Source organism: Musca vetustissima, unplaced genomic scaffold (assembly GCF_032173495.1).
Source record: "Musca vetustissima isolate MV318-11 ecotype Yass unplaced genomic scaffold, APGP_CSIRO_Mvet_v1 utg14449, whole genome shotgun sequence".
Taxonomy (NCBI): Eukaryota; Metazoa; Arthropoda; class Insecta; order Diptera; family Muscidae; genus Musca; species Musca vetustissima.
The window spans coordinates 31,033-58,389 of NW_026883145.1; the positions used below are offsets into that span (position 1 = coordinate 31,033).

At 34.6% G+C, this 27,357-nt stretch overlaps 1 protein-coding gene across 1 annotated transcript; it reads left to right on the forward strand.

The window, feature by feature from the left end:
• Positions 1-1,258: 1,258 nt before the first annotated feature.
• LOC133329901 (uncharacterized) lies at positions 1,259-26,463 on the forward strand. The gene is made up of 11 exons (XM_061538360.1): positions 1,259-1,351; positions 8,990-9,155; positions 18,670-18,722; positions 18,792-19,124; positions 22,620-23,201; positions 23,514-23,642; positions 23,717-23,833; positions 23,911-24,121; positions 24,193-24,293; positions 25,890-26,016; positions 26,306-26,463. The coding sequence occupies exons 1-11, from the start codon at positions 1,259-1,261 to the stop codon at positions 26,440-26,442; spliced, it is 2,049 nt and encodes a 682-aa protein (XP_061394344.1). The 3' UTR covers positions 26,443-26,463.
• The last annotated feature ends 894 nt before the right edge of the window (positions 26,464-27,357 follow it).

Here is a 27,357-nt window from a genome sequence, read left to right on the forward strand (position 1 = left end):
CTCTAAAGCTATTACAAATAATAAAAAAAAACTTTCCATAAAATAGCCTTATAATAAATCTTTTCATTTCCTTGATGTACTATAAACCAAAACAAAATTAACATATCTCGATAATCCGATTAACCCACTACGCATGTATATATGTTTGTATTAATGCGTACCGGAAATATCCCCACTTATATGTGTGTGTATGCAATTGTATGTGTTGGGGTTTTCTTGTTGTTGTTTTAATGTATTTGGTCCTTGTCCATATGCTCTTATGGCATCAATGGAACTTTGCTTAATCATTAATTTACATTTGGTATGACCATATGTTTCAATCAAGACCCACAACTCTCATGCTATCACAAGAACATTCCACTCTTTTTGTTTCGTGAAATATAAATTTTGTTGTCTGTTCGAACAAAATAAGCAAAAACAAAAAATCTAAAAATAGAAATAACCACAACGAAGCATTACTGTTTTGCTGTCTTTACTCTATTTGCCATCGTTCGCAGGATAATCCCCCTGAACTCAGAGAAAGACGAATGACGACGAATTTGCCAACAACAGAAAACAAAGTGACTACAGAAAAAAACTGTTGTTAAAAACACGTAATAAAATTGAATTTACCCAACATGCGAAGACTAAAAACGAAAACAAAATCTCCTCAACCTGTTAGACGCATTCACACGAGAACAAAGCAATGTATCCTACCTACCTCCATTAAAATTCATTCATATTAACTTTCGGAGAAACAGGGAGAAATGGAATTTCAATGAAAGCTTTTTTGTTGTGTTAACTGCAATCAAGACTGTGGTTAGATGTGTATACATGCATTTATATGAATATGGAATAAAATCTATATTATATATGTTAGGTACCGCTGTATGTGAACATTTTATTATTTCGTATAAACCCCTAATTTGGGCGATTATATCGTAAAAGTTGATATTCATCCTTGTCTGGTGCATTCGATTTAAATTTCTAACATCTTCTTAAATAATGCTTTTATGTGATAACGCCATATTAGCGAAAATATTCAATTCAATATTTGTAATAATACCAACATGTGTGGACGGTTGAAGACTTAGATTAGGAATAATTAGGAATTATTATTTGAAGAGGATAGCCGGAGAAACTGTGTCACCTCTATTGGCTTTAGCCTAAGTTTATAGGCAATATACTAGTAGGCTCGGAAGGACAATTGAATATACGGTGTCTATCGTGAGGGCTTTGCTTTCAGGGGGGAAACCTATAGGGGAATCCGGGGATTCCAATGCGCTCTCAATACGAATTGAGAACACCCGGATCGAACAGATTTGCCTTGGAAGAAGCCTCTCACTGTCCGAATTTGCAGGAGGGTGTTGGAGTAGGACTTTATTGCATCTGTAGCCATTTATGACTTCGGAGACCGCCAGTTGATGCACGGATTTCATCGAATTTCGTATCGATCTGTTGACGTCCGATGGAATGACGTGGAACTGTCTAGTCAACAACACATTATGTTGCTTGACTGACAGTATCCTAGTCTCCTCATGGAGGTGATCGACGCTCGTCTTGTGGACGCAGTCGGTTGTAATATGGAGTGCATTATTTTGGGTTGTTTGCAATGATCTCCATTGAGTGTCGCTATGGAAATATGTCCAGAATGGGGCAGCATAAATAAGTATGGCCTTGTATGTCGTTACCAACGTCTACCTTCAATGGAAATGTCAAGTTCGAAATTGACAGAAAATAAATAACGACACAGTGGATAATGTTAGATTGGAAATGTTAACACCGGATGAAATAATCGTACAGTAATTGGCGTACGACACCATTGAAACATTTGGTGGAGGAATAAGGAGTTTTGCAAGATACATATTGAACAGTGTGGGAGATAGGTCACCTTGCGGTACTCCCATATAGATCTTGCGAAATGTTGGATTTTTTTTTTTGCCACGGAGCTCAACGAAGGCTAGCCGCCCATGAAGGTAGTTGGGAACGCTTGATATTACTCGGAAGGGCGGAATTTATGATGTCGGATATCAGCTCAATTACTGTTGTTGTTGTAACTGTTTGGGTGTCACTGTGATTGTTAAAACAAAAATAAGGGAACTCTTATTGTTGTTTTGTTACCTTTGATTGTCATTGGAGGGCTAAAATCGAGAATCAAAATTTTGCAATTCGTACTATAAAGGTTTATGCATATTTGTGAGTGTTCAAATTCTCCGCATGATTTGATTATTAATGTATGGAATTTTAAGTCGAAATGTGATGTTGGTTGTGTTATCTTGAAGGACCCAAAAATTAGAATTGATAATTTTTGTGGAAATATATAATTTATTGCTACAACCATATACCGGTAATCACTGTCATACCGATTCTCCCTCACTCTCGAATACAATCACACACACACACACACACACACACATAAAAGCTTTCTAAGGTCGCTAAAGCTTTGTGGCCAAAGGCAGTTGTCATAGGTTCAGGCATAACAATATTTGAGTTTCACCATTCAAAGTGTTTGTAACCATCGGCTCGATAAGACATAACTGTGGCGTTTGTACGGCAAGTGTTTTTACAACGGAAGAAACGTAAATAAGGAGAACACCAAAAACATTTTAAACGGGTCATAAATATACTATAGAAAAAAATTAAGAACAGAACAAAACGAAAACATTAAATAAAACGGAAGAAGTTGAGACGAATTTTCAATTAAAACAACAACAAAAACTTTTAACAAATAAAGGTGAATATCTGAAAGAAGGATTTAAAATAAATTCTTTGTTCTATATTGCTTGTTATTCCGAATGAGTGTCATAGTTAAATATATACCTGCGGAAGTATCTTTGCTGGTTTCGGAACCAAATCAAAACAATGTTTCTGTATAGCAGCTTTAATGGTTAATTGATTTTAGGTTTCTATGTTATTGCCCTCAAAGGACCTTTATCAAGTGTCTCTAATCATTGGGTGCATTTGAAAAACTCGCACACACACACACATACGTTCACTCTAACTAGCATATTCCGATTTCACTTTCATCTCCATTTCCCTTGCCAACGACACTGCGGTGACATAGAAAATTATTTAAAACCCGTACATACACACATACATATTCTCGAATTGCCCAGAAATTAAAGAGTCCAATGTATAGTGTACTTGTATATATGTAATTGTGATGAGTGTTATTGTTATTCTCTACTTTTTTGCAATATTTCATGGAAGTGAAACAACAGAAGAAGTGGGAGTTTTCAAAATTGAGTACTTCTTGTTGTATCTAGTGCTTTATTGTTGTTGTTGCTGTTGTGAAGTGGAGTGTTGGGTTCTTTAATGCAATGTTGGTTTGTATGTGTGCATCTGTGTGTGCGTGTTTTGGCAACTTCCGTTTGCATTGTTTCCCCTTTTGTTTTAGAATAACGAATGTAGAATGTAGTATGTGGGTTTGTATGAGTGCTTCCCCTCTTCGTTCCATTCAAAAAGTCTGACCTGCCACCATTTACCAGTTTATTTTATTACATTTTCCGTTGGCACAAGAAATCTGATACAAAATACAAAAAACATTTATATTGTGAATATGTATATGTTTTCTATAACACTGTGCTACAAAATGTTGTGATTTAAATTGTGAAGCTATTAAAGTAGTCTATATTGTAAAATCTAATAATAATATTAAAATTGAAGTTGCCAATGCATTGGCAAGTGCGTCTTGATTACAAAGACTGGCGACGACGTTACAATTTTAACTGTGGAGAAAAAAATTACATAGGTTTGTAGAAATCGTTTTTTTTATTCAACAGAAATTCGAAATTTTAAATTACTTCAATTTCTTTGGAAATAGTCGCATTATTTTTAATATCGAAATTTGAGTCTGACCTATATTAAATATTTTATACCATATTACACTAACTGCGACAAAAACTCTTAAAATATCGAAATTTGGGACTGAATATTTAATGGTCTCAGAAGAATATTTTAAGAATATATATATATATATATATACACATACATATTTACACTCCATCTTATGTTAATGTAATTAAGATTAAGATTGTGGCATAGTGTTGTATATGTATGTTTCTTTGTTGTTTTTAAAGTATTAGTATATATGATAGTATTATTCCTGGTAACCAATTGATGTTGATGTTGTTGTTATTGTTTTTTTTATTTTGTTTCGTTCCGTCGTTCTTTTGTTTGTTATTCTCATTTTTTTATTTCTTTTTTGTTAGTATTGATTTTTATTGGTGTTCCTATTGCTGTTGTTGTTGTTTGCTTAGCTATTTTTAGCCAATCGTGCTAACGGTTACATTCACACGCTCGCTATCCCACTCCCCAATAACTTCTCCTTATCCTTTAAGGGAACCCCCCCATTCTCGATTTTTTATTTTTAAGATTTTAAATGGGCTGGTAAATGAATACCAATGCTTGTTAAGGTTTGTAACTTTGCACATATATATTTGAAGATTTAAAGAGGAAGAAAAATAATTTACAAAAAAATTTTGTTGTTGTTTTGTTGTTGTTTTTTGTGATCAAAGAAAAGTCCTTATTTTTGATGGCGGGCATGATAACTCCTCACTGGAACATCGGAATCCGAAAATTCCAACGGTGTTAGAAAGAGTACATGTCTGGCTCTCGTATGAACTAGGATTATTGACTTCGCTCTAAAATTAACAAAATGGCGGACCTTTGGAAAAATATTTTTGGAAAATCGCCGATTTTTTACCAAAAACCAAGTTAAAAGATAAGGAAGATCTTCACCGATTGGCTTTATCCTAGTTCATACGATAGCTATACACTCACAGAGAAACGTGTAAAAATTTGAAATCGATTGGGTTATTAGTTTTTGAGTTATCGTGCCCGCCATTCGCAAAAAAATGTTTAGAGAAAAACGCGTTTAAAGTTTGAGAAGCCCTTCAGCCGTCACTTGATGCTGACACAATAAATCGGATATATCTTCAAGAGTTCTTGAGATTTTTACTTGAAATTTTGCAGGGACATTCTTGAATTATTGTAGATTGGAATGAAGTCAACAAAAATTTTGACCCCGAGAATGGGGGGGTCCCCTTAAGTGTAGTCAAACAGTCTGTCAAACAGACTGTCGGATATATATCATTGGTTTGTGTGCCTAATAAAGCTGGGAGACATATGTTAAAGCTTTCCAAAGGACGAATTTGCATATATCGTAATAAACTTTTAGACAAATAATTTAATATAACACATTTATAATTTACGCAGTAAATACAAAATACAAATTCGTCGAGTACAGAAAATATTACACATTTAAAGAAATAAAGTAAATATACATATTTTTTTCATATGGGGCAATTGTATACCAGTGATCAGTATACCCAATCCGAAAATTTTTATTTTAGTTCTAATTGTTGAAGGTACATTCTGGAATAGTTATTAGTACGAATTACATAATTAAAACAAAAATAATCGTCTTATTAAAATTCTAATATCAGGAAGCGTATGAGTTATTATACATATTAATTATACGCTACAGGGTATATTCATTCCGTTTGTAAGACAATGGGTCTCATGCATAAAAACGAGCAAAAGCGATGAGTTGAGTCAAGTAAGCAATTGCTCGTAAGTTGAGTTAGATCGAACAGCAACTGCTTCTGCTCAATTTCGTATGCATAAAAATGAGTTCAAACCAATTGCAAATACTTGAGCAAATTGAGATCAAACTTCTTCTTTACTTGAAAAAAGTCAGTTACCAAGTGTCAAAGAAATGAACAAATTATTATTATTATCCGCACCATAAGGCGGAGTACATATACGCCACACATTGAAATATTTGTCGAAGACCTCCTAAAGTATACGTATTTTCCTGATCTAAATCAATTATATCCATACCCGCCTGTTGAAACCCGAATATTTGCAAATACTTGGCTAATATTCCTCAATTTTTCATTCCGTTTATAACATCTCGAAATATTCACCTGAGACCGCATAAAATATATGCACTGGTAGCCAAAACTAAAGAAACTAAAATTGCAAACTGTATTAATGACCCGTAACTTTTTTTTTTGAAAATTAAATTATTGAGAAAGTTTGTTTTAAGAATATAAATAAGGAGATTTAACTAGTAATCGACAGAAAAACCGTTATTTTTGATTACACCTACGAGATATTGAAACTATACGATCCAAAATTTTATCCTTTGATATTCCTCACATCCTGAACCTTTGGGAAGAGGTTATTTTGTTTGTTAGTGAATCCCTTTGAATTTTGCTAATGATGATGATCCAAAAATTTTTCTATAGGGTGAAGATCTGATGATTGTGTTGGCTATCATAAAATCCGGATTTTGGACTGCCGCAACCAATCGTTGACATGTTTTGGTTTATGTTTGGGGGTTATTGTCAAGCTTCAACACAAAATATTCATGGAATATTTTTCAAAAATCATTTTCTGTGATAAATTATGTTCACAATCACTGATAATTATTCCATTTAGTGTACGCGAGTCAAAGAGGCATGCTCAACAAAAGTTAAGCAAGAGCTCACAAAAGTAAGCAAAAGCTTCTTTTTATGCATATGAAAATGACAACAATCTCATCCAACATCAATTTCTAAGTTCAAACTTGGCAAAAAGAGATCAAACGTGAGCAGTGAGTAAAAGCAAATACATCAAATTTTATTATGCATACGACAAGCACCTTTTACTCAAAAAATCGAGTCCGAGCTCAACTCACGTTTTATGCATGAGACCCAATGACATACTTTATGTTCATGATCAGATTCACATGTTTGGCTATATTTATTCGAAATTATTAAAAACGGCAAGATATTAAATGTTTAATGTTTCTTGTGCAATATACATCGTATTAAACAAGGTCTGCTATAGGGGAGTTACTAACAATTCCGCAACTTAGGCAAACACTCGATAGTTTTTAGCGGATGTTACGGCGAATTGTATTCAATATTGAGTTGTTTCGATCCATGTTTTTCAACTGTCAAATGGGCCACAACTTTGGACATGATCTAGTTTGGATAAATTTCAAAGGAGTGCACCGTTATCGCCTGAATTTGGGTATTTTAAATTGTAATTGTGGTAAAATTTTAAATGTTGATATATTCATCCTTGTCTAATAATACTGTCATATTTGGAAATATATTCACATTTGGTGCGGAGAGGTAAGAAAACATGTGAGGATGGTTAAAAACTTAGAAGTCTAAATTTTACGGCTTGGTAATTATGGCGATCTGGTGTAAAAAATGTTGTTGTTGCAGGATAGCTGTCATTGTGATGATAATCCCTGGCCAAATTAGATTATGAAAATATTTTCTCACCGAATGCGATTGTACCTACCAAAATAATATCAATATTTATATATTTGATAACAAGTCTATTCTACCAATCCATGCTTGCATATAGCACCCACCCGATAATATTTCCTGTTTAGGATATTTTTTGAGATTTTATGAAAATATTACTGTTTAGGAAAAGTCTGTATTGCTAATGGGAAACTTTTTCGGGTACGTCCATTTTCATAGGAAATATTCCTTTATCATAGAAAATATTAACGACTTTGAGGGCTTTAAAATACAAAAAATGTTACTCATATTTGTTCCTAAGCAATGCCATTGTTTTCACATAGATACATGTTTTTTTGTTATTTTTGTTGTTTCTCCTGATAGGACATGGTTAACATTAGACTGACATTAGACTAATCAATTCCAAAATACGTAGACATATGTAATTATCATTATACAACTCCTATATCCGAGTACATATAATTGGTATCAATTTAAAGGTCAACCACCCCTCTTGGATATACTACACGGGTATATATATATATATATATATTTGTGGTATATAACCTTCAGGTGTAAATATTTTCACGCCCTAGAATATAAATTTTGTCATTTTCACACAAAATATTGGATCCATTTGACCCGTTATATATTGACCCATCTTCATCAAACCAGTTCTGGTTATTCCATGGTCAGACCCTTCCCCTGTGTAAAATTCAGTGATGTTCGGGTCATAACTGTGGCATCTACAGCGATTTGGTCCATTTCATCCCCTAAATGTTATCCCTTCATTGCCAAAACCAATAGAGGACGTCTTTAGCCAGAACCGAATCTACATGCAACATTTCGTGTACACATAATCTATTAACATATATTTACCGTTAGAAAATAATTTTTAATAAATAATTCTGCAAAGCAAGGTATTTACTGCACACCGTCTAAAGGCTTTGCCACTACGAATTACCAGTTTACAAAGGAATAGTAGAACAAACTGAGAAGTAAAATATTATTTTTGAATTAGAATACCATTGGAATGATATATCGACGCCTCCGAAGAATAGTATGCTAAGTCTGAAAAGTGAGTTTTTCAGTAGAAGCTTTCAAAGTATGAAAGTTTCTTTAATCTTACGTGCCATGCTAAGTACATTTTTGCTTATATCTTTGGTTTGGATTGGCCGATGATTACCAACATTTCAGAGAATTTAAATTAGGGACCGTAGTATCTAAAAACGTAAAGAACTTTAAAACATGCTAAGTCGACTTAGCATACTATGGTTCGGAGGCGTCGATATGTCGTATTAATTATTTCCACTCAACACATTATTGAATACAATTTGCATAATGTTATCCTATAATTACCAAATTATTTGTAACCATGAGTACATATAGTATCAACATACGAGTATGTATGTATATTTATTATTGTCAATTCCTATTTTTTGACGGCATAGAATAACAATATTATTAGATTTTTGAAAATAATATGTCATAATCTAATAAATTAATATCCATATTTTTTTCGTTTCCATTTCTAATTCAACAATCAACTTTCTAATTCAATGGAATATGAGAGATAAAGAAAGAAAACGAAAAAATCTATTTTTAAATTTTCTTTTCACCAATACCCTTATTCATCCATTTTTTTCCTTTTTCACAATGTTTTATTGTTCATGATATGATAATAGCACACCCATTGTTATCAAAATCCATTCAATAAAAAATGTTTTTTTTATTTTTTTGTAAAATGTCTTCTTTATTTGCAGTTTATTAAAATCGTGTCCGTGCACCGTCGCCGTTTGCCGTCATCCTCACCCGCAAACATGAATTTACATAATCCCACTTTGATGTTGGGATTCGCATCACTTTTGGTGTTTTGTTGGATGGGCACTTCCGTGGCCTTTCCATCGTTGGTTATGCCTCGTTTGCACAGTAAGTATTCAGTAAAAGAATCAAAATGATGATGATGATGTATTGTTGTTGTTGCTACAGTAAGGGCAGTCCAACATTTACACATGATTTAATTTACTTGGGTTACATTTGTTTAAAGAGTAAAAGACAGAAATATCTGCAGCTGATATCGATTTCCGATATATTTTTGTGTTTTCTATTTGTTTGGGGTTTTCTTGTGGAAAAATAAAACTGTTGGCGTCTTGGTTATTGTCTGTGATTGTTATTATTGTTGTCGTTGTTGTTGCTGTTGTTCTACATAAAGATGTTGGCTTTAATCCAACAGTTTAACATTGGATTTCTTTAAACGAAAACAATTTCGGTGAACATGATTGTTAGTTAACCCATAAGCACTTTGGGGATTTAAATGAAAGTATGTTGAAAGAAGTGATCGGCTAACTAAGATTTAAAAATATTGAGAGCAATAGAGATTTCTTCATAATCTTGTTTTATATTTTCATATAATTTATTTTTAGAGCATCTGATTTATATTCTGCACATCTATATTATAAGGTGTGATATATGTTTGTTATGACCCTAACCACAAAATATATATAATCTTAAATTCACAAGCTAATCGTGGATAGACTGCCATACGGGTTGATAATATATTTTAAAACAATTATAAATGAGGTTCGGGATCCTATTGAGGATGACGTACATTAAACAAGGAATGATTTTGGCAAGCAATAATACCATGTTTTGATGATAGGGCATTTTGAAAACTTCGATCAATTCCGAAGATTAAGTACATCGAACCAGCCCTTCTGGTACCACCTACACAACTGTTCAAAAACTGGACGAAAGCAGACAAACTGCACTCATTCTGGATGAACCTGTATTGAAGGTTAGATGGGTGTGTTTGACTGAAGAGTTTGCTACTTCAAATATCTCTACTGGGAAATTAGGTATCATCATGGGTGCACGACCCACAGGAATGTTGACAGTGACAAAGGTAAACCAGTGAGGGGAGCAGTATAGTTCTGATAGTAGTTCTAAGCCTGGCACATTTTCCAAATCTTTTTTCCCGAGGTGAATATTTACAGCATAATATAAAAATTAGGTCACTTTAGGTTTTGGTTGATTTGACCCTCGGAATATTGCGCGATCATCATCTAAACAGCAGTTCTATGTATTTGGTAAGATCCCCTTCACCGTGTAAAAGATGTAATGTTCTGCATACCAGAATAATGGTCCAGCGACTGGAAAATCTGACAACAATAAAGTTTTCGGTTTATTGCATCATCTTAACATCCCTGAAAATTATAATCGTTGTCCTTGACCATAACCGGAACTTTATGTAAAAATTCAAAGCGATCAGCCCAACATTTTCCCCCACATCCGTGTACATACACGGCCGAAAAACAGACAACAATAAAATTGTTGGTCCATTTCATTCTTTGGCCAGAACCCATCCTACATGCAAGATTTAGTGACGATTGGTCCATAATTGTGGCCTGTATCGTGTTTATAAATTATAATGGACAGTCGGATGGACGGACGGACACACATTTCTATATCTACTCAGCTAGTCGAGATATGACGATCGGTATACTTAATAGTTTGCGGCGTTACAACATAGTTGTGTAAGACATAAATAGACCTTTATTGTACATTAGAACTTTACTGGCATTCTTGGAAGAAATTATTAGTGAGACCATTTTCAATATAGGTTCAATGTTTGGAATATCCCTAATATAGACATTTTGATAGTCCTAGGGAAATTTCCTATGTGGGTAAAGTTTGGTAAAGCATGAAATTCAATATTTTTTTTATTATATATTATACATTGAAATTAGTGTTTTCGTGACAAAAATTTTGTATTTCCTTCAATTTTTTTCGACTAGCACAAAGCGTTAGATAAGCTTCCAAATAGCAAACAATGAAAAATAAAAAAAGATAGTGAATGTCATTTAAACGTTCAATGACCTCAGTTCATGCTGGTATTCCACTGTTTCCCCAGAGGGTTAAAAAAAGGACTTACACATGCACGCATACCGAATGTGGTTGGTAAAGACGTCACACAAATAAATGTTTGTATGAATGTATGGAAATACGTTTAAAATGATAGAGAGACACATTGGAATTTATTTTTATTGCCAACAGTTTTGTTTTCATGTTTTAGCCTGTGGATTTTTTTTCTTTTTTTGGGTCTGTTCATAGAAAAGGAATCCAAGGACAGGACATATAAATAAATTTTACTTTTTATTTTATTATGTTTTTTTGGTAGATAGGTTTTTTTTTTGAGTGGGGGTTTGAGTTACATTTTTTGTCTATAAAAACGTTTATGTGTCCGTTGAGTATATTTTCTTTAAAGGAAATATATGAAATCAGCGATTTATTGTCATCGAGATTGTTGTTAAAACCAAAATGTCCAAAATTTTTTTACATTGCTTTAGATCACGGACTAAATTATCGAGGATAACAATCTATTTCCATGTTAATCCTTGTATATACACATATACAGATTCAGTTGGGCGCCACATTTTCGTATTTGTTGTTTTACCCTATTGTTAATTTTCCCTGAAAGCACATTAAATTTGACAAAGATCGAACCCGTCTATTGACATTAAAACAATCCGAATTATTAGAATTTGCATTAAAATGTATTTTATTAAAAATTATTATTTTTATTTTAACCAAATACAAATTGCATTAAATTTAAGAACACCAATCAAAATAGCCCTTTTATGTATTCTTATAAAAAAAAAAAAAACAAACAAATATACCTCAATTAAATAAGAAAAATAGTAACATCACCTTCGTCTGACCTTTCGAATAATAGCAAACATTTAGACGCTTCATAAACTTTATGTTTTCTCTACCGCTCTCTCTCTCTCTCTGTTTTATGATTTCTTTAAATGTCACAAAATGTTGGTGTTGCGTTGCAACAGACGACCAACAACAACAATAATAATTTAATTAAAGTTTGTCATAAAAATAAGTGGCTAATGTTATGTCAATAATCGGACAGAAAATTTTCTTTTCTATGGCAATGACTTTCGTGAAAAGTTTGTCTATATCAGTTTTCTATTTCACTGCAAGCATTAATCATTAGCTTTTCATAAAGATGAAAAGTTTTACAACGGCATTTTAAACTTCTATTCACTTTTTAATTTATAAAATCCTCCTCAAGCCATTAACAATGGGAAAATAGTGATAATTAATAAATTAAAAATACAAATAAGAAAGTGAAACACATTCCTCAAAGTCACGTAGATGGTTGTTATGGAACTTGTGTGTCTATTCTCAATTAAGGTTATGTCCTGAATAATTTATAACTAAGAAACCTTCTGAGGGATATAATTAATTATAAATGAATTATGAAATAAGATAAATAGAGGTTCTAGAGCAGGTTGCACTCGAACTTTATAGAGCATGGGATGCTGTTTAATATTTTTATGTTAATTAATAGATAAAAGGGATCAAAACCTTTGAATTGATTTCAATTTATTGGATTAACAACAATATGATTCGAACACTGTTAAACTATGCATGGTGGATGGAAGTTCGTTTTCTTTGTGAACAGAAAATGACAATATAGGTCCATATTTTTACATAACCCCCATATAAAGATCCCACCCCATTTCTTGAAATTAGATGACCACATTTAGGCATCGAAATCCTTTAAAAATAAAAAATGGGGTAGTTAGACATTTTAATAGTTCCGAACACATTCCCAACTAAAGTGATTGTTTATTAGAATTTTGACTTCTCAGAGAATAAATCCCGTCCTCGTATATTTTGTAATCATCAGTAGGCTCGCTTTCATATGACTTTTGAGTTGGGGCATCATTAATTAGCAAAACATGGCCTGGCCATCGTAGTCGCTGCAGCTCAATACGACTGACTATGTCGATGTCCGCATATAAATTGTAAAGCTCGTGGTTCATTCGACACCGATATTCACCGTCGACGCAGATCGGCCCGTAGATCTTTCGGAGAATTTTTGTCTCAAATACTCCAAGGGCTGTCTCATATGCTTGCGTCCTGTAGGGTGTGAGTTTGGTCTGGCGAGAGGTGGCCTTGTTTCTAAACTGCTTACTTAGACCATAGTAGCGTCTGTTGGCCATCACGATCCTTCTCCGAATTTCAAAACTGATGTCATTCGATTTATTTATGGCGGTACCAAGGTATATACAATCTTTAACTACCTCGAAGCTGTAGTTTTCAAGTACCACAGTTGGTCCTACTGGACGTTTTGTGCATTGATACCATCAGCTTGGTCTTCTCGCCGTTTACTGCCAGACCCACCTTGGCAGATTTCTTCTCAATTTGTTCAAATGTACCTGTTACCGCTCGCAAATGTTCGACCCATTATATCGATGTCATCGGCGTAGGCGAATAACATGTGTTGTTTGGTGTACAGAGTGGCATTCACCTTTGCGTCTCGTATGACCTTTTCCTGCATGATGTTAAAAATATCACACGACAAACTGTCACCTTGTCACCTTCGTTCGGTGTTGAAGGGCTCCGATAGATCCTTTCCGACTTTAACTGCTGACCTTGTGCCACTTAAAGTTATCCTGCATAGCCGTATTAATTTTGGAGGAATGCCGAACGTAGACATGACTTTAAACACCCTCGAACGGATAGGACTGTCGAATGCGGCTTTATAGTCGACGAATAGGTGGTATGTGTCGATGTGTTTTTCGTGGGTCTTTTCCAGGATTTGGCGCAGAGTGAAAATCTGGTCAATGGTGGATTTGCCAGGTCTGAAGCCGCATTGGTCCAATAATGTCATTGACCATTTGCTTCAATCGTTCACACAGCACACTGGATAGCACTTTATATGCGATGGGAAGAAGGCTAATTCCTCTATAGTTGGCACATATCGCCTTGTCTCCTTTTTTTTGATACAACATGCTGAGGTTCCAATCATTGGGCATGCATTCCTTTAGCCAAATTTTAATAATCAGTTGGTGCATGCTCTTGATCAGCGTCTGACCAGCTGTCTTTAATAGTTCGGCTGGTAATCCATCGGCACCTGGTGCTTTATTACTCTTCAGCCGCATGATTGCTATTCTGACCTCAACTTGACTAGGTGGTATACACTTTATACCGTCATCTCTTATTGGTTCTGGGGTATCTTCTGCACCGTCACTTTTTGATATCAGAAGTTTTGCAAAATGCCCCTTCTAGATGCTCAACACGCTATCTACCACCAGCTTTCCTTCTTCATCTCTATAGGAGGATGTGCTTGCACCAAAGACTTCGGTTTGGTGTTTTACACGTTGGTAAAATTTCCGGACTTTATTCTGACTTCTGTACATCTCGATTTACTCACGATCACGTTTTTATACCCTTCACCACACTGTGGTACAGGGTATTATGTCTTTGTGCATATGTTTGTAACAGGCAAAAGGAAACGAGATAGACCCATAGTTCCTTTTGAGAATATGCATAGAATCACTTTCTGAGTCGATTTATGCATGTCCGTCCGTCTGTCCGTCTGTTGGTGTTAAATTGTAAACAAAGTACAGGTCGCATTTATAATCCGATTTAGATGAAATTTGGCATAGGTCACTTATTCGGCCCAAGGACGAACCCTATTGAAATTGGGAAAAATCGGTTCAGATTTAGATATAGCTCCCATATATATATTTATTTTATTCACCACACTGTGGTACAGGGTATTATGTCTTTGTGCATATGTTTGTAACAGGCAAAAGGAAACGAGATAGACCCATAGTTCCTTTTGAGAATATGCATAGAATCACTTTCTGAGTCGATTTATGCATGTCCGTCCGTCTGTCCGTCTGTTGGTGTTAAATTGTAAACAAAGTACAGGTCGCATTTATAATCCGATTTAGATGAAATTTGGCATAGGTCACTTATTCGGCCCAAGGACGAACCCTATTGAAATTGGGAAAAATCGGTTCAGATTTAGATATAGCTCCCATATATATATTTAACCGATTTAATGTAAACGGTCCCTATATATCTTTCGATTTGCACGAAATTTGGTACAGCCTAATCAATTAGGTCTAGAATGATGTCTGCCAAGTTTCATGAAAATCGGTCCAGATTTAGATATAGCTCCCATATATAGTTTCGTCCGATTTCAGGTAAATGGTGCTCCAAAGTCCCTATATATCTTTCGATTTGCACCAAATTTGGCATGACGTACTGAATTGAGCCTAGAATGTTGTCTGCCAAGTTTCGAAAAAACCGGTCCAGATTTAGATATAGCTCCCATATATAGTTTCGTCCGATTTCAGGTAAATGGTGCTCCAAAGTCCCTATATATCTTTCGATTTGCACCAAATTTGGCATGACGTACTGAATTGAGCATAAAATTATGTCTGCCAAGTTTCGAAAAAATCGGTCCAGATTTAGATATAGCTCCCATGTATAGTTTCGTCCGATTTCATGTAAATGGTGGACCAAAGTCGCTATATATCTTTCGATTTGCACGAAATTTGGTACAGCCTAATCAATTAGGTCTAGAATGATGTCTGCCAAGTTTCGTGAAAATCGGTCCAGATTTAGATATAGCTCCCATATATAGTTTCGTCCGATTTCAGGTAAATGGTGCTCCAAAGTCCCTATATATCTTTCGATTTGCACCAAATTTGGCATGACGTACTGAATTGAGCCTAGAATGATGTCTGCCAAGTTTCGAAAAAATCGGTCCAGATTTAGATATAGCTCCCATATATAGTTTCGTCCGATTTCATGTAAATGGTGCCCCAAAGTCCCTATATATCTTTCGATTTGCACGAAATTTGGCATAACGTACTGAATTGAGCCTTGAATGATGTCTGCCAAGTTTCGAGAAAATCGGTCCAGATTTAGATATAGCCCCCATATATAGTTTCGTCCGATTTCATGTAAATGGTGCCCCAAAGTCCCTATATATCTTTCGATTTGCACGAAATTTGGCATAACGTACTGAATGGAGCCTTGAATGATGTCTGCCAAGTTTCGAGAAAATCGGTCCAGATTTAGATATAGCTCCCATATATAGTTTCGTCCGATTTCATGTAAATGGTGGACCAAAGTCGCTATATATCTTTCGATTTGCACGAAATTTGGTACAGCCTAATCAATTAGGTCTAGAATGATGTCTGCCAAGTTTCGTGAAAATCGGTTCAGATTTAGATATAGCTCCCATATATAGTTTCGTCCGATTTCATGTAAATGGTGCTCCAAAGTCCCTATATATCTTTCGATTTGCACCAAATTTGGCATAACGTACTGAATTGAGCCTAGAATTATGTCTGCCAAGTTTCGAGAAAATCGGTCCAGATTTAGATATAGCTCCCATGTATAGTTTCGTCCGATTTCATGTAAATGGTGCCCCAAAGTCCCTATATATCTTTCGATTTGCAGGAAATTTGGCATAACGTACTGAATTGAGCCTAGAGTGATTTCTGCCAAGTTTTGAGAAAATCGGTTCAGATTTAGATATACCTCCCATATATAGTTTCGTCCGATTTCATGCAAATGGTGCCCCCAAAGTCCTTATATATCTTTCGATTTGCACGAAATTTGGTACAGCCTAATCAATTAGGTCTAGAATGATGTCTGCCAAGTTTCGTGAAAATCGGTCCAGATTTAGATATAACTCCCATATATAGTTTCGTCCGATTTCATGTAAATGGTGCTCCAAAGTCCCTATATATCTTTCGATTTGCACCAAATTTGGCATAACGTACTGAATTGAGCCTAGAATTATGTCTGCCAAGTTTCGTGAAAATAGGTCCAGATTTCTATATAGCTCCCATATAGTTTCGTCCGATTTCATGTAAATGGTGGACCAAAGTCGCTATATATCTTTCAATTTGCACGAAATTTGACAGACATAGCCCAACGGATGACCTATTTATATTTGTTTGAAGTCGATTTACATACTTTATGGATAGATCTACGTAGATTCACATTTAGATAAATATCACATATTTTATTTCATCCAATTTCATGTTAATAGTCCTGTTTAATATACCCATAGTGGTGAAGGGTATCATATAGTCGGCCCCGTCCGACTTTACTACTTTCCTTACTGGTTCTTGTTTTCTTTTTTTTTTCTAAAAATACGTTTCTCCTTTCTCCTTTTCTTCCGATAATTCTCCATCGCATTACGGGTTGATTAATAAAATATCTTTAGCAATTTTTGCTCTACTTTATGTTCGTAATGTTGCAGTTTTGTTAAATTCCAATATCTCCCGGATAACCGCAACTTGTAAAAGTTTTAATTAGAAAAAAGACCATTCTCTACTTTCTCTTTCGTTACATCAACGATGGCCCCCTTATGTAGTTTGTTTTCGTTTTTTGTTGTAACAAACAAATTGTTTTTGCATTACATCGATTTTTGTTTGTTTTTTTTTCTTTCTTCTGCTTCCGGATCGTTTCCATAATCAACTTGAGGGAATACACAATTGCAAATTTAATACGCAACATAATGTTGCAACACGAGAGACACAATTGCAAACAAGCAAGCCAAGCTAAACCGACCAACCACCCAACCCCAATCATACTTATACAATTTAACAGTAACATTCTTATATACCTACACATAATAATGCCCGTATATATATGTTTGATTGTTGCGACATTCTTAGAATATATCCAATTGACATTTTACACAAATGCTCTCCGACCCGTTGTGAGGCCATCGCTAGGTAATAGTTTCTGGCATTATATTATTTAAAGCGTAATTTTTTGAAACGCCATTACATTATAGTCCCGACATGGATGAATAGTCGATAGATGAATGGAAATGGGATGGATGAAGGGTTGGTTGCTTGCTTGTCGGTTAGCTGCATAGCACTTATATTATGTAAATTCGAGAACGGTTGGGTGATAACACATTGTTTGCTCTGAGCTAGGCGTTCAGTTAAAATGGATTAAATAGATTATTGACACATGTCCTCTCCAGCCGAGTACGAACAGTGTGGTAGCAACGCACTGCTACAACATGTTTTATACTCATGCCAATTAATATCAAAATACAGCCAAAGGCAAATGTGTGTTCAATTGGGTCTATCATATAACAAAAAGCACGATTTTTAGATATTTTGAGGTCTTAATCACATTGAGAACTTCGAAGTGATTGTCGTTTTTTGGGTTATCAAATTGGTATAGCCCTCATATTAAGATGGAACACCCATTTTCCGTATTTTTTGGGTTTTAGTTGTATTTTCAAATTGAAGTGGCTATAGTTTTTATTACAGGTTCATGGAGGTTCAATTTAATGCTTTTGATAGATCTATGCGCATTTTTAACATAAGTTGCTTTAGTTTAATATTCCAGATTCTGGATGGGTAAAATAAATTCGAATACGTTAGTTTATTATTGATGTCTTCAACTAACAACTTTCTTTGAGTGTCATGTTCAGGGTCACAGATGCAATCGTTTGACAATGTATTAAACAAGAAATTGATTTTCCCCGATAATTCGATATCCGTTTTATGGCAAATTCAATATTGAATAATGTCTTTGAACTAGTAATTTAATTATGACATTATTTTAATTTCTTTTTTTTTTACGACAGGATCTATGGATAATGAATTGGGGATGCAAAATAAAAATATGGGATTTCCACAGGTAAAAGTTGAACTCAATTTTATTTTGAACGTAAAAATATAATTGCAATAAATATTTTTTTTTTTGCAGACCGATGATGATGTTTTGGAATTAGAACAGTTGCGCGAAATCCATCCCGAGGAGCCTTTGCCTTACAGTCATCAACAAAATTCGGAAAAATTAATGGCCGAAGAACCACAACCATTGATAATGGCCGATGAGACGGTTCCCGGTTTGGAACAACAGCTGGAGTCTGCAACGCCTCAACTGCAGAGTACTCAGGGTCCACAGGTCCCGGCCGAAAGTGCAGGTGAAACACCACCTGAATCCGGTGCTGCTGGTGTCGGCGCCCATCGACCACCCACATTACAGACTAACGATGGCGGTAAAACCGATGGAAATGGTGAAAAACCAAAAGCCAAGGTGAGATTAGAGAAAATTGAGCTATTTTAAAATAGAATAATTGGTTTGTGAATGTTTGTAAATATAAAAGAAGCACTCTCGATACGATAACGAAATTAAAATAAAAAAAAAAACGAAAAATATTGTCAACATACAAAAATCCCATGGACCGATGGGATTAACACTTACATAGCTGAGTTATGACAGAATGGTTGTTCCATAAGCCAATCTTAAAAAAACATCTGCAAGCGCGTCAGTCTTATCGGATCTCATCCTATTTAAAATACCATTTTCCGATCATTCGGATTCGTAGCCTTCCCCGTGAACCATCAGTTGGCATCTTAATCCATTCTCACAACATGGCTTAGCCAAGGTAGTCGCATCAGCTCGATACGTCTGTCTATAGATGGTATAACTCATGGTTCATTCGACGACGACACGCACCGTCGACGCAGATCGGCCCATAGATCTTCCGGAGAATTTTTTTCTCAAAACTCCAAGAGCTGCCTCATCTGCTTGCGCAAGTACCGATACTTCAAATCCATACAACAGCACGGGTACAATCAGCGTCTTGTAGGGTGTGAGTTTGGTCTGCGAGAGGTGGTCTTGCTTTTGAGTTGCTTAATTACACAATAGTAGCATCTGTTGGCCCAAAACTATTCTCCTCCGGATTTCAAGGCTGATATTATTAGCTTTGTTTATGGCAATACCAATCGATCAACACGGTCTGGATTATCGTGTCCGTCAGAACCAGGGATGGTCCGTTTGACGAATTTTTAGGTTTTCGACTGTCAAAAAGTTGTAAACGTCGAAAACGTCATATACTTGTATAAAATGTAATAAATGTAGTAAACGTCATTTATTTCAATATTATAACCATATACAGTTATTTTCAAGAATATATATTATTTTTTCGTACATCTGACTATTCCTTACTAGTGCTGATAAAAAATTCTGAACTTTTTTGAAAAGAAAATTTGACATTTTATATGGATTTGAGTAAAGCGTGCGTAATTTTCGAATTGATTAATGAGAATATCTATCTTGTCAAAAACCTAATGGTTTTTGGGGGGTTTCAGACGTTTCTGACGTATGTATTATACGTCGGAAATGTATGTCATTTACGTCACTGTTTCTGAGGGACCATCTCTGGTCAGAACTATTGTTTTTACTTGAGAAAAATACCGTTAAAGTGACCTTACAGTCCCTTATAGCTTACTTCCATTCCATTGATATCAACTTAAAAGTCAACCATCCTTCTTTAACACACTACAACTTCTACGAACTATGCATTTCCGGAGTAAACATATACCCCATAAATTCAAAACGTTCTCATTAAAAAAAAACTAGGACCATTTGACAGGTTCAACGTTGACCTATGTACTTCAGTTTGAAGTTATTCAATCCTCCAATGGCCAATGGTTCCTAAAACAGTAAAAAAATGCCAGTCGGTGTGCGGACAGATATATACACTCAGGTTTGCGGAGGGTCTTCGGAATTACACAAAAGTTTTATTATTCGCTTTATATAAGGTATATGTTTTTATCAAAGAGGTTTCCGATATGATGTTGATCAAATCGGTTATTCAATTCGATTCAAACTAAATCTATAAAATATTAGCATTATTATTTTTTAAAACCCAATACCGACCCTATTTAAAATGTTACTACCATTTAGTACGTATGTTCTCTTATAGTACGTATTTCCAAAACTACATCATAAATTTGGCATCATTTATAACCCTTTGTACACTTGTAATACATACTTAAAATAAAAAACAAATTTCAAATTTAGGTTCCCACAAATCCAAATTTAGCACCATTAAGAAGACATTAATATAAACCTTCATAACTACCTTCCTTCACAATAATAAGTACGAATTTCCAAAACTTTCCACATACCATAATATTCATTCCAAATTTCAGGACCATTTAGTACACATAAGTACAAATCTCCATTACTACCTACATCATGCAATCCAAAGGAAATTATATAACCCAATTTCATGATTCCAGCTCTGTTGGTTCCTTCTCTAAATCCAAATTGTACCCAATTTAGAACCATTTAGTATACATCAGTATACCTTTCCAAAATGTCCTACGTACCCCAATCTTATGCCCTTAAACTGATCCTAATTCCAAATTTTTGGATTCAAGCTTTATCGGTTCACCCAAAATTCAAATTTATTACACATAAGTACGAATTTCCCAAAATATGAATATACCTCAATTCTACAATTCAGTTGTAATTTTATTCAAACTTTCAGTGTTTCAGCTCTGCCGGTTCGCCTAAATTCAAATTGTACCAAATTAAGTACCATTTAGTAGAAATTATAATAAATTTCCAAAACTTTCTTACGTACCCCGTCTCACACCCTTAAAGTGATCCTAATTCCAAATTTCGGGATCCAGCTCTATTGGTTCACCCAAATTTCAAATTTTACCAAATTTAGTACACCAAAGTATGAATTTCACAAACTACTAGAAACCTCAATTCGACAATGCAGTAGTAATCTTATTTCTAAATTTCAGTGTTCCAGTTCTATCGGTTCAACTTAACCCAAATTGTACCAAATATATTACAATTTAGTACCATTCGTACTCATAAGCACAAATATCAAAAACTACCTACATATCCTACCTAAGACGGTAATATTAATTTCACAGTTTAAGATTCCAGCTCCATCCGTTTCTCCAAATTCAAATTGTACCAAATTTCGTACGAAAACTATTAATCGTATACATTGCTACACACTTCCAAAACTACCTCCTAATATTGACCCTACTTATCAACCTTGATACGCAAGTTGTAACAAATTTAGTACATTTTAGTACTTTTCAGATACTTATAGTTCGAATTGGTACATGTATCCTACACTCCATCAATGACCCTCAATCCAAATTTAAAAGTTCTAGCTCCATCGGTTCGCCAAATATAAATGTTACCATGTTTAGTACTTTTCGTGCCGTACTAGCACGAATTTCCAGACATCCAGCCTAATCTGACACCTTTGGACTATGAGTGGCACTCTCCCCGAATTTGAAGATTCTAGTCTCAGCCGTTTCGTCTGGGCGACGATGAATAGTTTAGTTCAGTCAATCAATCACTTTACTCTTTTATTTGTATAGATTGACCAGAAGGAGTTAATCGGACTTAATCAAGTCTTGGGTATAATTAAGTCTTTCGAACCACTTCTGCTGGTACCTCTCCGAGAGTATTCGGATTGATTCAAACATTGTACATCCTAGATCAAGTTCAAAGATGGAGGTTACAGTACCAATTATTCTGGTTCTTCGTCCCACAAAGAGTCAACTTTTTAAAAATATATATAAACAAAATTCTTAGAAATACATACTTAGCCCTCAAAATATTAAAATCAGTATAGACTGTCTCGTAGAAATAATAATTCCAAAAACTTATAAAAAATTTGGTGTAGGGTATAATGAAACCTTGTTTATTTCAAAATTCTCTTGTAAATCTGTCAATTAATTTCAAACAACATCAACTGTTTCGTAGTGCCGTTTGGGTATGTACGGTGCTGCCCGACTCGTTTATGGACAAAATCCTGTACTTCCGAATGTAACAACAACATCTTCCACGCCGGTTGCCACAACCATGAAGACTACCACGACAACGTCGACAACTACTACAACTGTGGCACCACCTCCACCACCACAACCCGAAGTACCAACACAACACGATAGTGATGAAAGTGATAATGACTCGGATGTTTCAGCAGAGGCTGGTGAGCCTGCTGTACCACCGGCTGTAGAAAATCAAGATGCCGTAGAGGCAGTTGACAATGCTGAGCAGGCACCTGCACCAGCACCAGAACAATCCGATATTGTTGAAACCATTAATCAACCGTCCGAAATTGAAGTGACTGAAGCTCCAGCTGAGGTGCCCACTGTGCCTGTTACAATTGCCACAACTCAAGCTCCCACACAAGTCTATACCTATAGACCGTATCGTACTACCAAGAAACCGAGAAAGGACGAAGAACCCGAACGCCAAGTGATCGGTGATTTAGTTCTTGAAGATGAATCAGCCTTACGGAAGTCAACGTCACGGCGATCTGTTACCCATATGACTCCCAAGGTTTTTATGCTTCCATACAAATAGAGTTAGAGTTCCTCCTACAAAAAAAACATAAAAATATACCCACACCAAATACAAAGGACCTTTGTTTCTGTTCTGTTTCTTAAACGCCTTTTAGTTAGCAATGCATCCTCAAAAAAAATAAGAAAAACAAAATTTTTAAATCGGCCGTTATTAGCAACAAAATTGTTCGCACTTCAATACGAAAAAAACAAAAACGCTTTGTTCGTTCTATTTCAATGTGTTCGTTAATTTTTCAATAGTTAAGGTGATTTTTTAATAATCTCGCTTTTTATTTATATTCTTAATTAGACGGCTGAAAGTTTATTGAAGCACGGCAATGGCCAATATTCTTCCTTTGATATGGCTCAATATGTTTTCTGGACTGGCGATGAGGCTGGAGTGGCCAAAGCCGTGGAGGAGTTAATTCAGCAGGATATGGTAACTATAAACAACTTTTTAATCCCACACACGGAACGTAGTTTGTTAATTGCGTACGCCCATATTTTTGCTAGATGAGCCGTGAAGATGCTTTGAAATTTTTACATGAAATACGAGTGGGTATTGAATATTTACAGAAATCCTATGCCAATCGTATCTTCCCCGAGGAAATTCATCACAATACTGTCAAGGTGAGTTCCTAACACTTTAAAATAGTAAATTAGTTTTTATGTCGCCTTAAATTGTTAACTTTTTTCTTGCTTTACAGAAAAGCTTTATAACTAAACCGTCCACTACGACAACTACAACTACCAGCACCACGACTACTACAACAACTACACCTAAGCCTGATTTACAATATTTAAATTTTGAACAAAATCTTGAGGAGCCAGAAAATCTAAATTTAGCCAAAGCCTTGGACAACATAGCCTTGTGGCATAAACTTCAAGCCATGAACCAGGGCAATCAAGTGAGGCAAGGTATGTATGGATGTGGGGGGTTTCCTGTAGGTTTTTGTGGTTTTTATGAATGGTATTTGTTTTCTTTTTAGATACTTCGGAAGATGATACTGCTGAACAAAGACGTCCTAAAATTGCCGACTGTGATCACAAGGAATATAATTTAGAGGAAATAATTTATAAGTTGGCTAGGGTAAGTAGGTCAGAAATAATTATTCAAAACTATTATGAATGTGTCGACATTCTAAAGTTTGTATGTGTATTAATACGTGTATGTGTGTTAATCGCAATATTTAGTCAATACTTTTTTAGACAAAAATAAGCATATTAACTAAAATCGGCCTCGACCCCTAGATGACAACTGTAGGGAATAACCTAGTTTGAACATTTAGAATAGAATATTTAAATTGCCGAAAATAGAGTGTGGACGTGTATGGGGGCCTGTGGAAACCCTTCCAAGAAACTGGAAGCTCCTTCCACGAACAACTTTCTGTTTATTGCTCTTTTGTTTGGGGATCACACACGATTCTTCACCTCTTATCATTTTAAATAGAGGGGGCTTTTTGGATTTTTTTTACATACAATTATGTAATTATGGGTACACCTTTCTTATTTTAGTTTATGTATAAATACCCGATTTTAAACACAGTCCTCTTATAAAGATCCAGACCCGTCTTCGGTAAAATGATATGTTCGGTATTTTGAATGTTTTACCATGATACATAACTCCCATACAAAGGCCCGTTTAATTTTCGGCAGGTTGTTTCTAGCACAATTTTCCCACTTAAGAATCTGTAATTTGGTACTTCATTTCATATTAAGTTTCCAACCTTTTTATGAAATATTGAACAACGCTAGCATATGCCCGCCACTTCGTTATCCAATGTGGGAACTATTTACATTCAGGTCCTTTAGTACACATTGTTATAAGTTTCCCAAACTTCCTACATACCCCAATCCTACACCGCAACAGTGATTCTATTTCAAATTTTACTTTTTCAGTTCAATCAGTTCACCCAAAATTCAAATTGTGTCAAATTTAGTACCTATGAGTATAAATTTCCAAAACTACATTCATTCCTGGATTCCAGTTCTAACGGTTCATCTAAAATCCAAATTAGTACACATAAGTACAAATTTCCAAAACTACCTACATACCTCAATTATACAATGTAGTAGTGATCTTATTTCCAGATTTCAGTGTTCCAGCTCTATCGGTGAACCCAAATCAAAATTGTATCAAATATAGTACCATTTAGTATTTTCGTGCACATAAGTACAAAACTACCTACATAGGCCAATCCTAGACTCCGACTGTAATGTTAATTTCAAAATTCCAGCTCCATTCGATCCTCCAATATTATATTTTATCAAAATTGGTACAGTTTGGTACTTTTCGTTTATATGAGTACTCGTACACACTTCCAAAATCATCCCCTTATATCGACCCTACTTCTCAAGCTTGATTGGCGTTCCAATTTGACACACTCCGAAATTGTAAGAAATTTAGTACATTTTAGTTTGTACATCAGTAAACCTCATTCCGAATTTAAGAGTTCTAGCTCTACTGTTATGCATAATATAAACAGGAACCATATTTCGTACTTTTCGTACCGTTCCAGTTATCTGAAACCCCCAATTTCTAGATTCTAGTTCAGGCGTTTTGTCTGGGCGTTGATGAATCGTTAAGTCAGCCAGTCAACCATTGTACACTTTTATTAATATTAAAATAGATGCAATGTTCAACAACGATTATTTATAATTTTGTATTTAATTGATGATCTTGCAGATCATGTTCACCGAATCTCTAACACATGGCGATGAAGCGCAGCGTGAAATTAAAAAGCTAATGGATTTCTTTGAACGTGAACATGAATTGGGTGTCATACCGCTAGATTTGGAACAAAAAGTTATACGTAAGTAATATTCGAGAGATTAAACAATTTAATTTATTATATATGCACATGTTATTTGTACATATCTTATTATTTATATCATAAATTATATCTGTATCATAATTATATTTATTAAACGTTGTAATAGGTACAAATTTCTTCAGTAAAATCTTTAAAATTCCTCGTTACACAAAGTTATGTCCGCTTCGTTAATTGGATCTCTTTTATTTACAATTTATTTATTTATATCATAGAAACTATTAGAACAAAGACGAACAAACGCAATATATATTTTTTTCTTTGTTTTCAGATGTTTTATTACAAGCCTTATCCGATACTCTAACTGAAAAACCCGAACTCTGGCCGGCAGCACAGTATCCCTACAATCGTTTGTTGCGTTCATACGCCCATACAAATTATATGAGACCCAGTTCAACAAATGTCTAAACAGTATTCCTAGAAAGAGAAAGAGAGAAAAATAATAGTAAAATAAAAAAATAAAATAGATCACATATATATACAACTCCGATTCACATACTACATACAATATTTATATACACAAATAATAAAAAATGTTTACGATTTAAAAAAACAAAACATCTACAAAATATAGAAAAACACCAGACAAGTTTTTTTTTTTTTAAAACAAATTATCTCCACGAAACGTTTAACTCGATGTTGTCCATTTAAAAGTAAAAAAGGAAACAAAAATTGTATTTAAAAAAAAATTAAGAAAAAATATAGCATTTTTAGCCTTTCGAAAACGATGCGTATTTTCTCCCGAAATGACTTAACAATAAAACCAAATAAACAAGAAACGTAAATCAAAAATAATAAAAAAAGCATTAACAAATAAGAGCTATACTCAAAAAGAAATTATTTATATACATACTTACATATTTAAATGCACAGCAATGTATTAATGGAAAAATAATCAATGTTTGGCTGTCATGGCGGCGAAATTTCATTCAAATGCTAACCTTACGTTAAGCGTTAAAAGCACTCCAAAACCATTTCTACGTGAATTGAATTTTGGAAAAAGAAATATTACCCAGTTCTACGTAAAAACATAAAATTCATTTCAAATTATTTTTTAAATTCTAAATTAATTCAGGTTTCTGGCTGCAATTAGCTTACAATCACAAATTTCAGAATAAAATTGTCTCTTCAAAAATTTTCCCTTACTTTATGAATGCCGACATTGCCAAACGCCTCTAATTGTGACATCGCTTGCTACTTATATATCACGGCATAGCAAAATGTGAACATTTATTATAGCCTCTCAACCATATATATTAAATTATATAAAAAATCTACGTAATAAATATATACCACTCTCAAAATAAAAACGTAATCTTTATA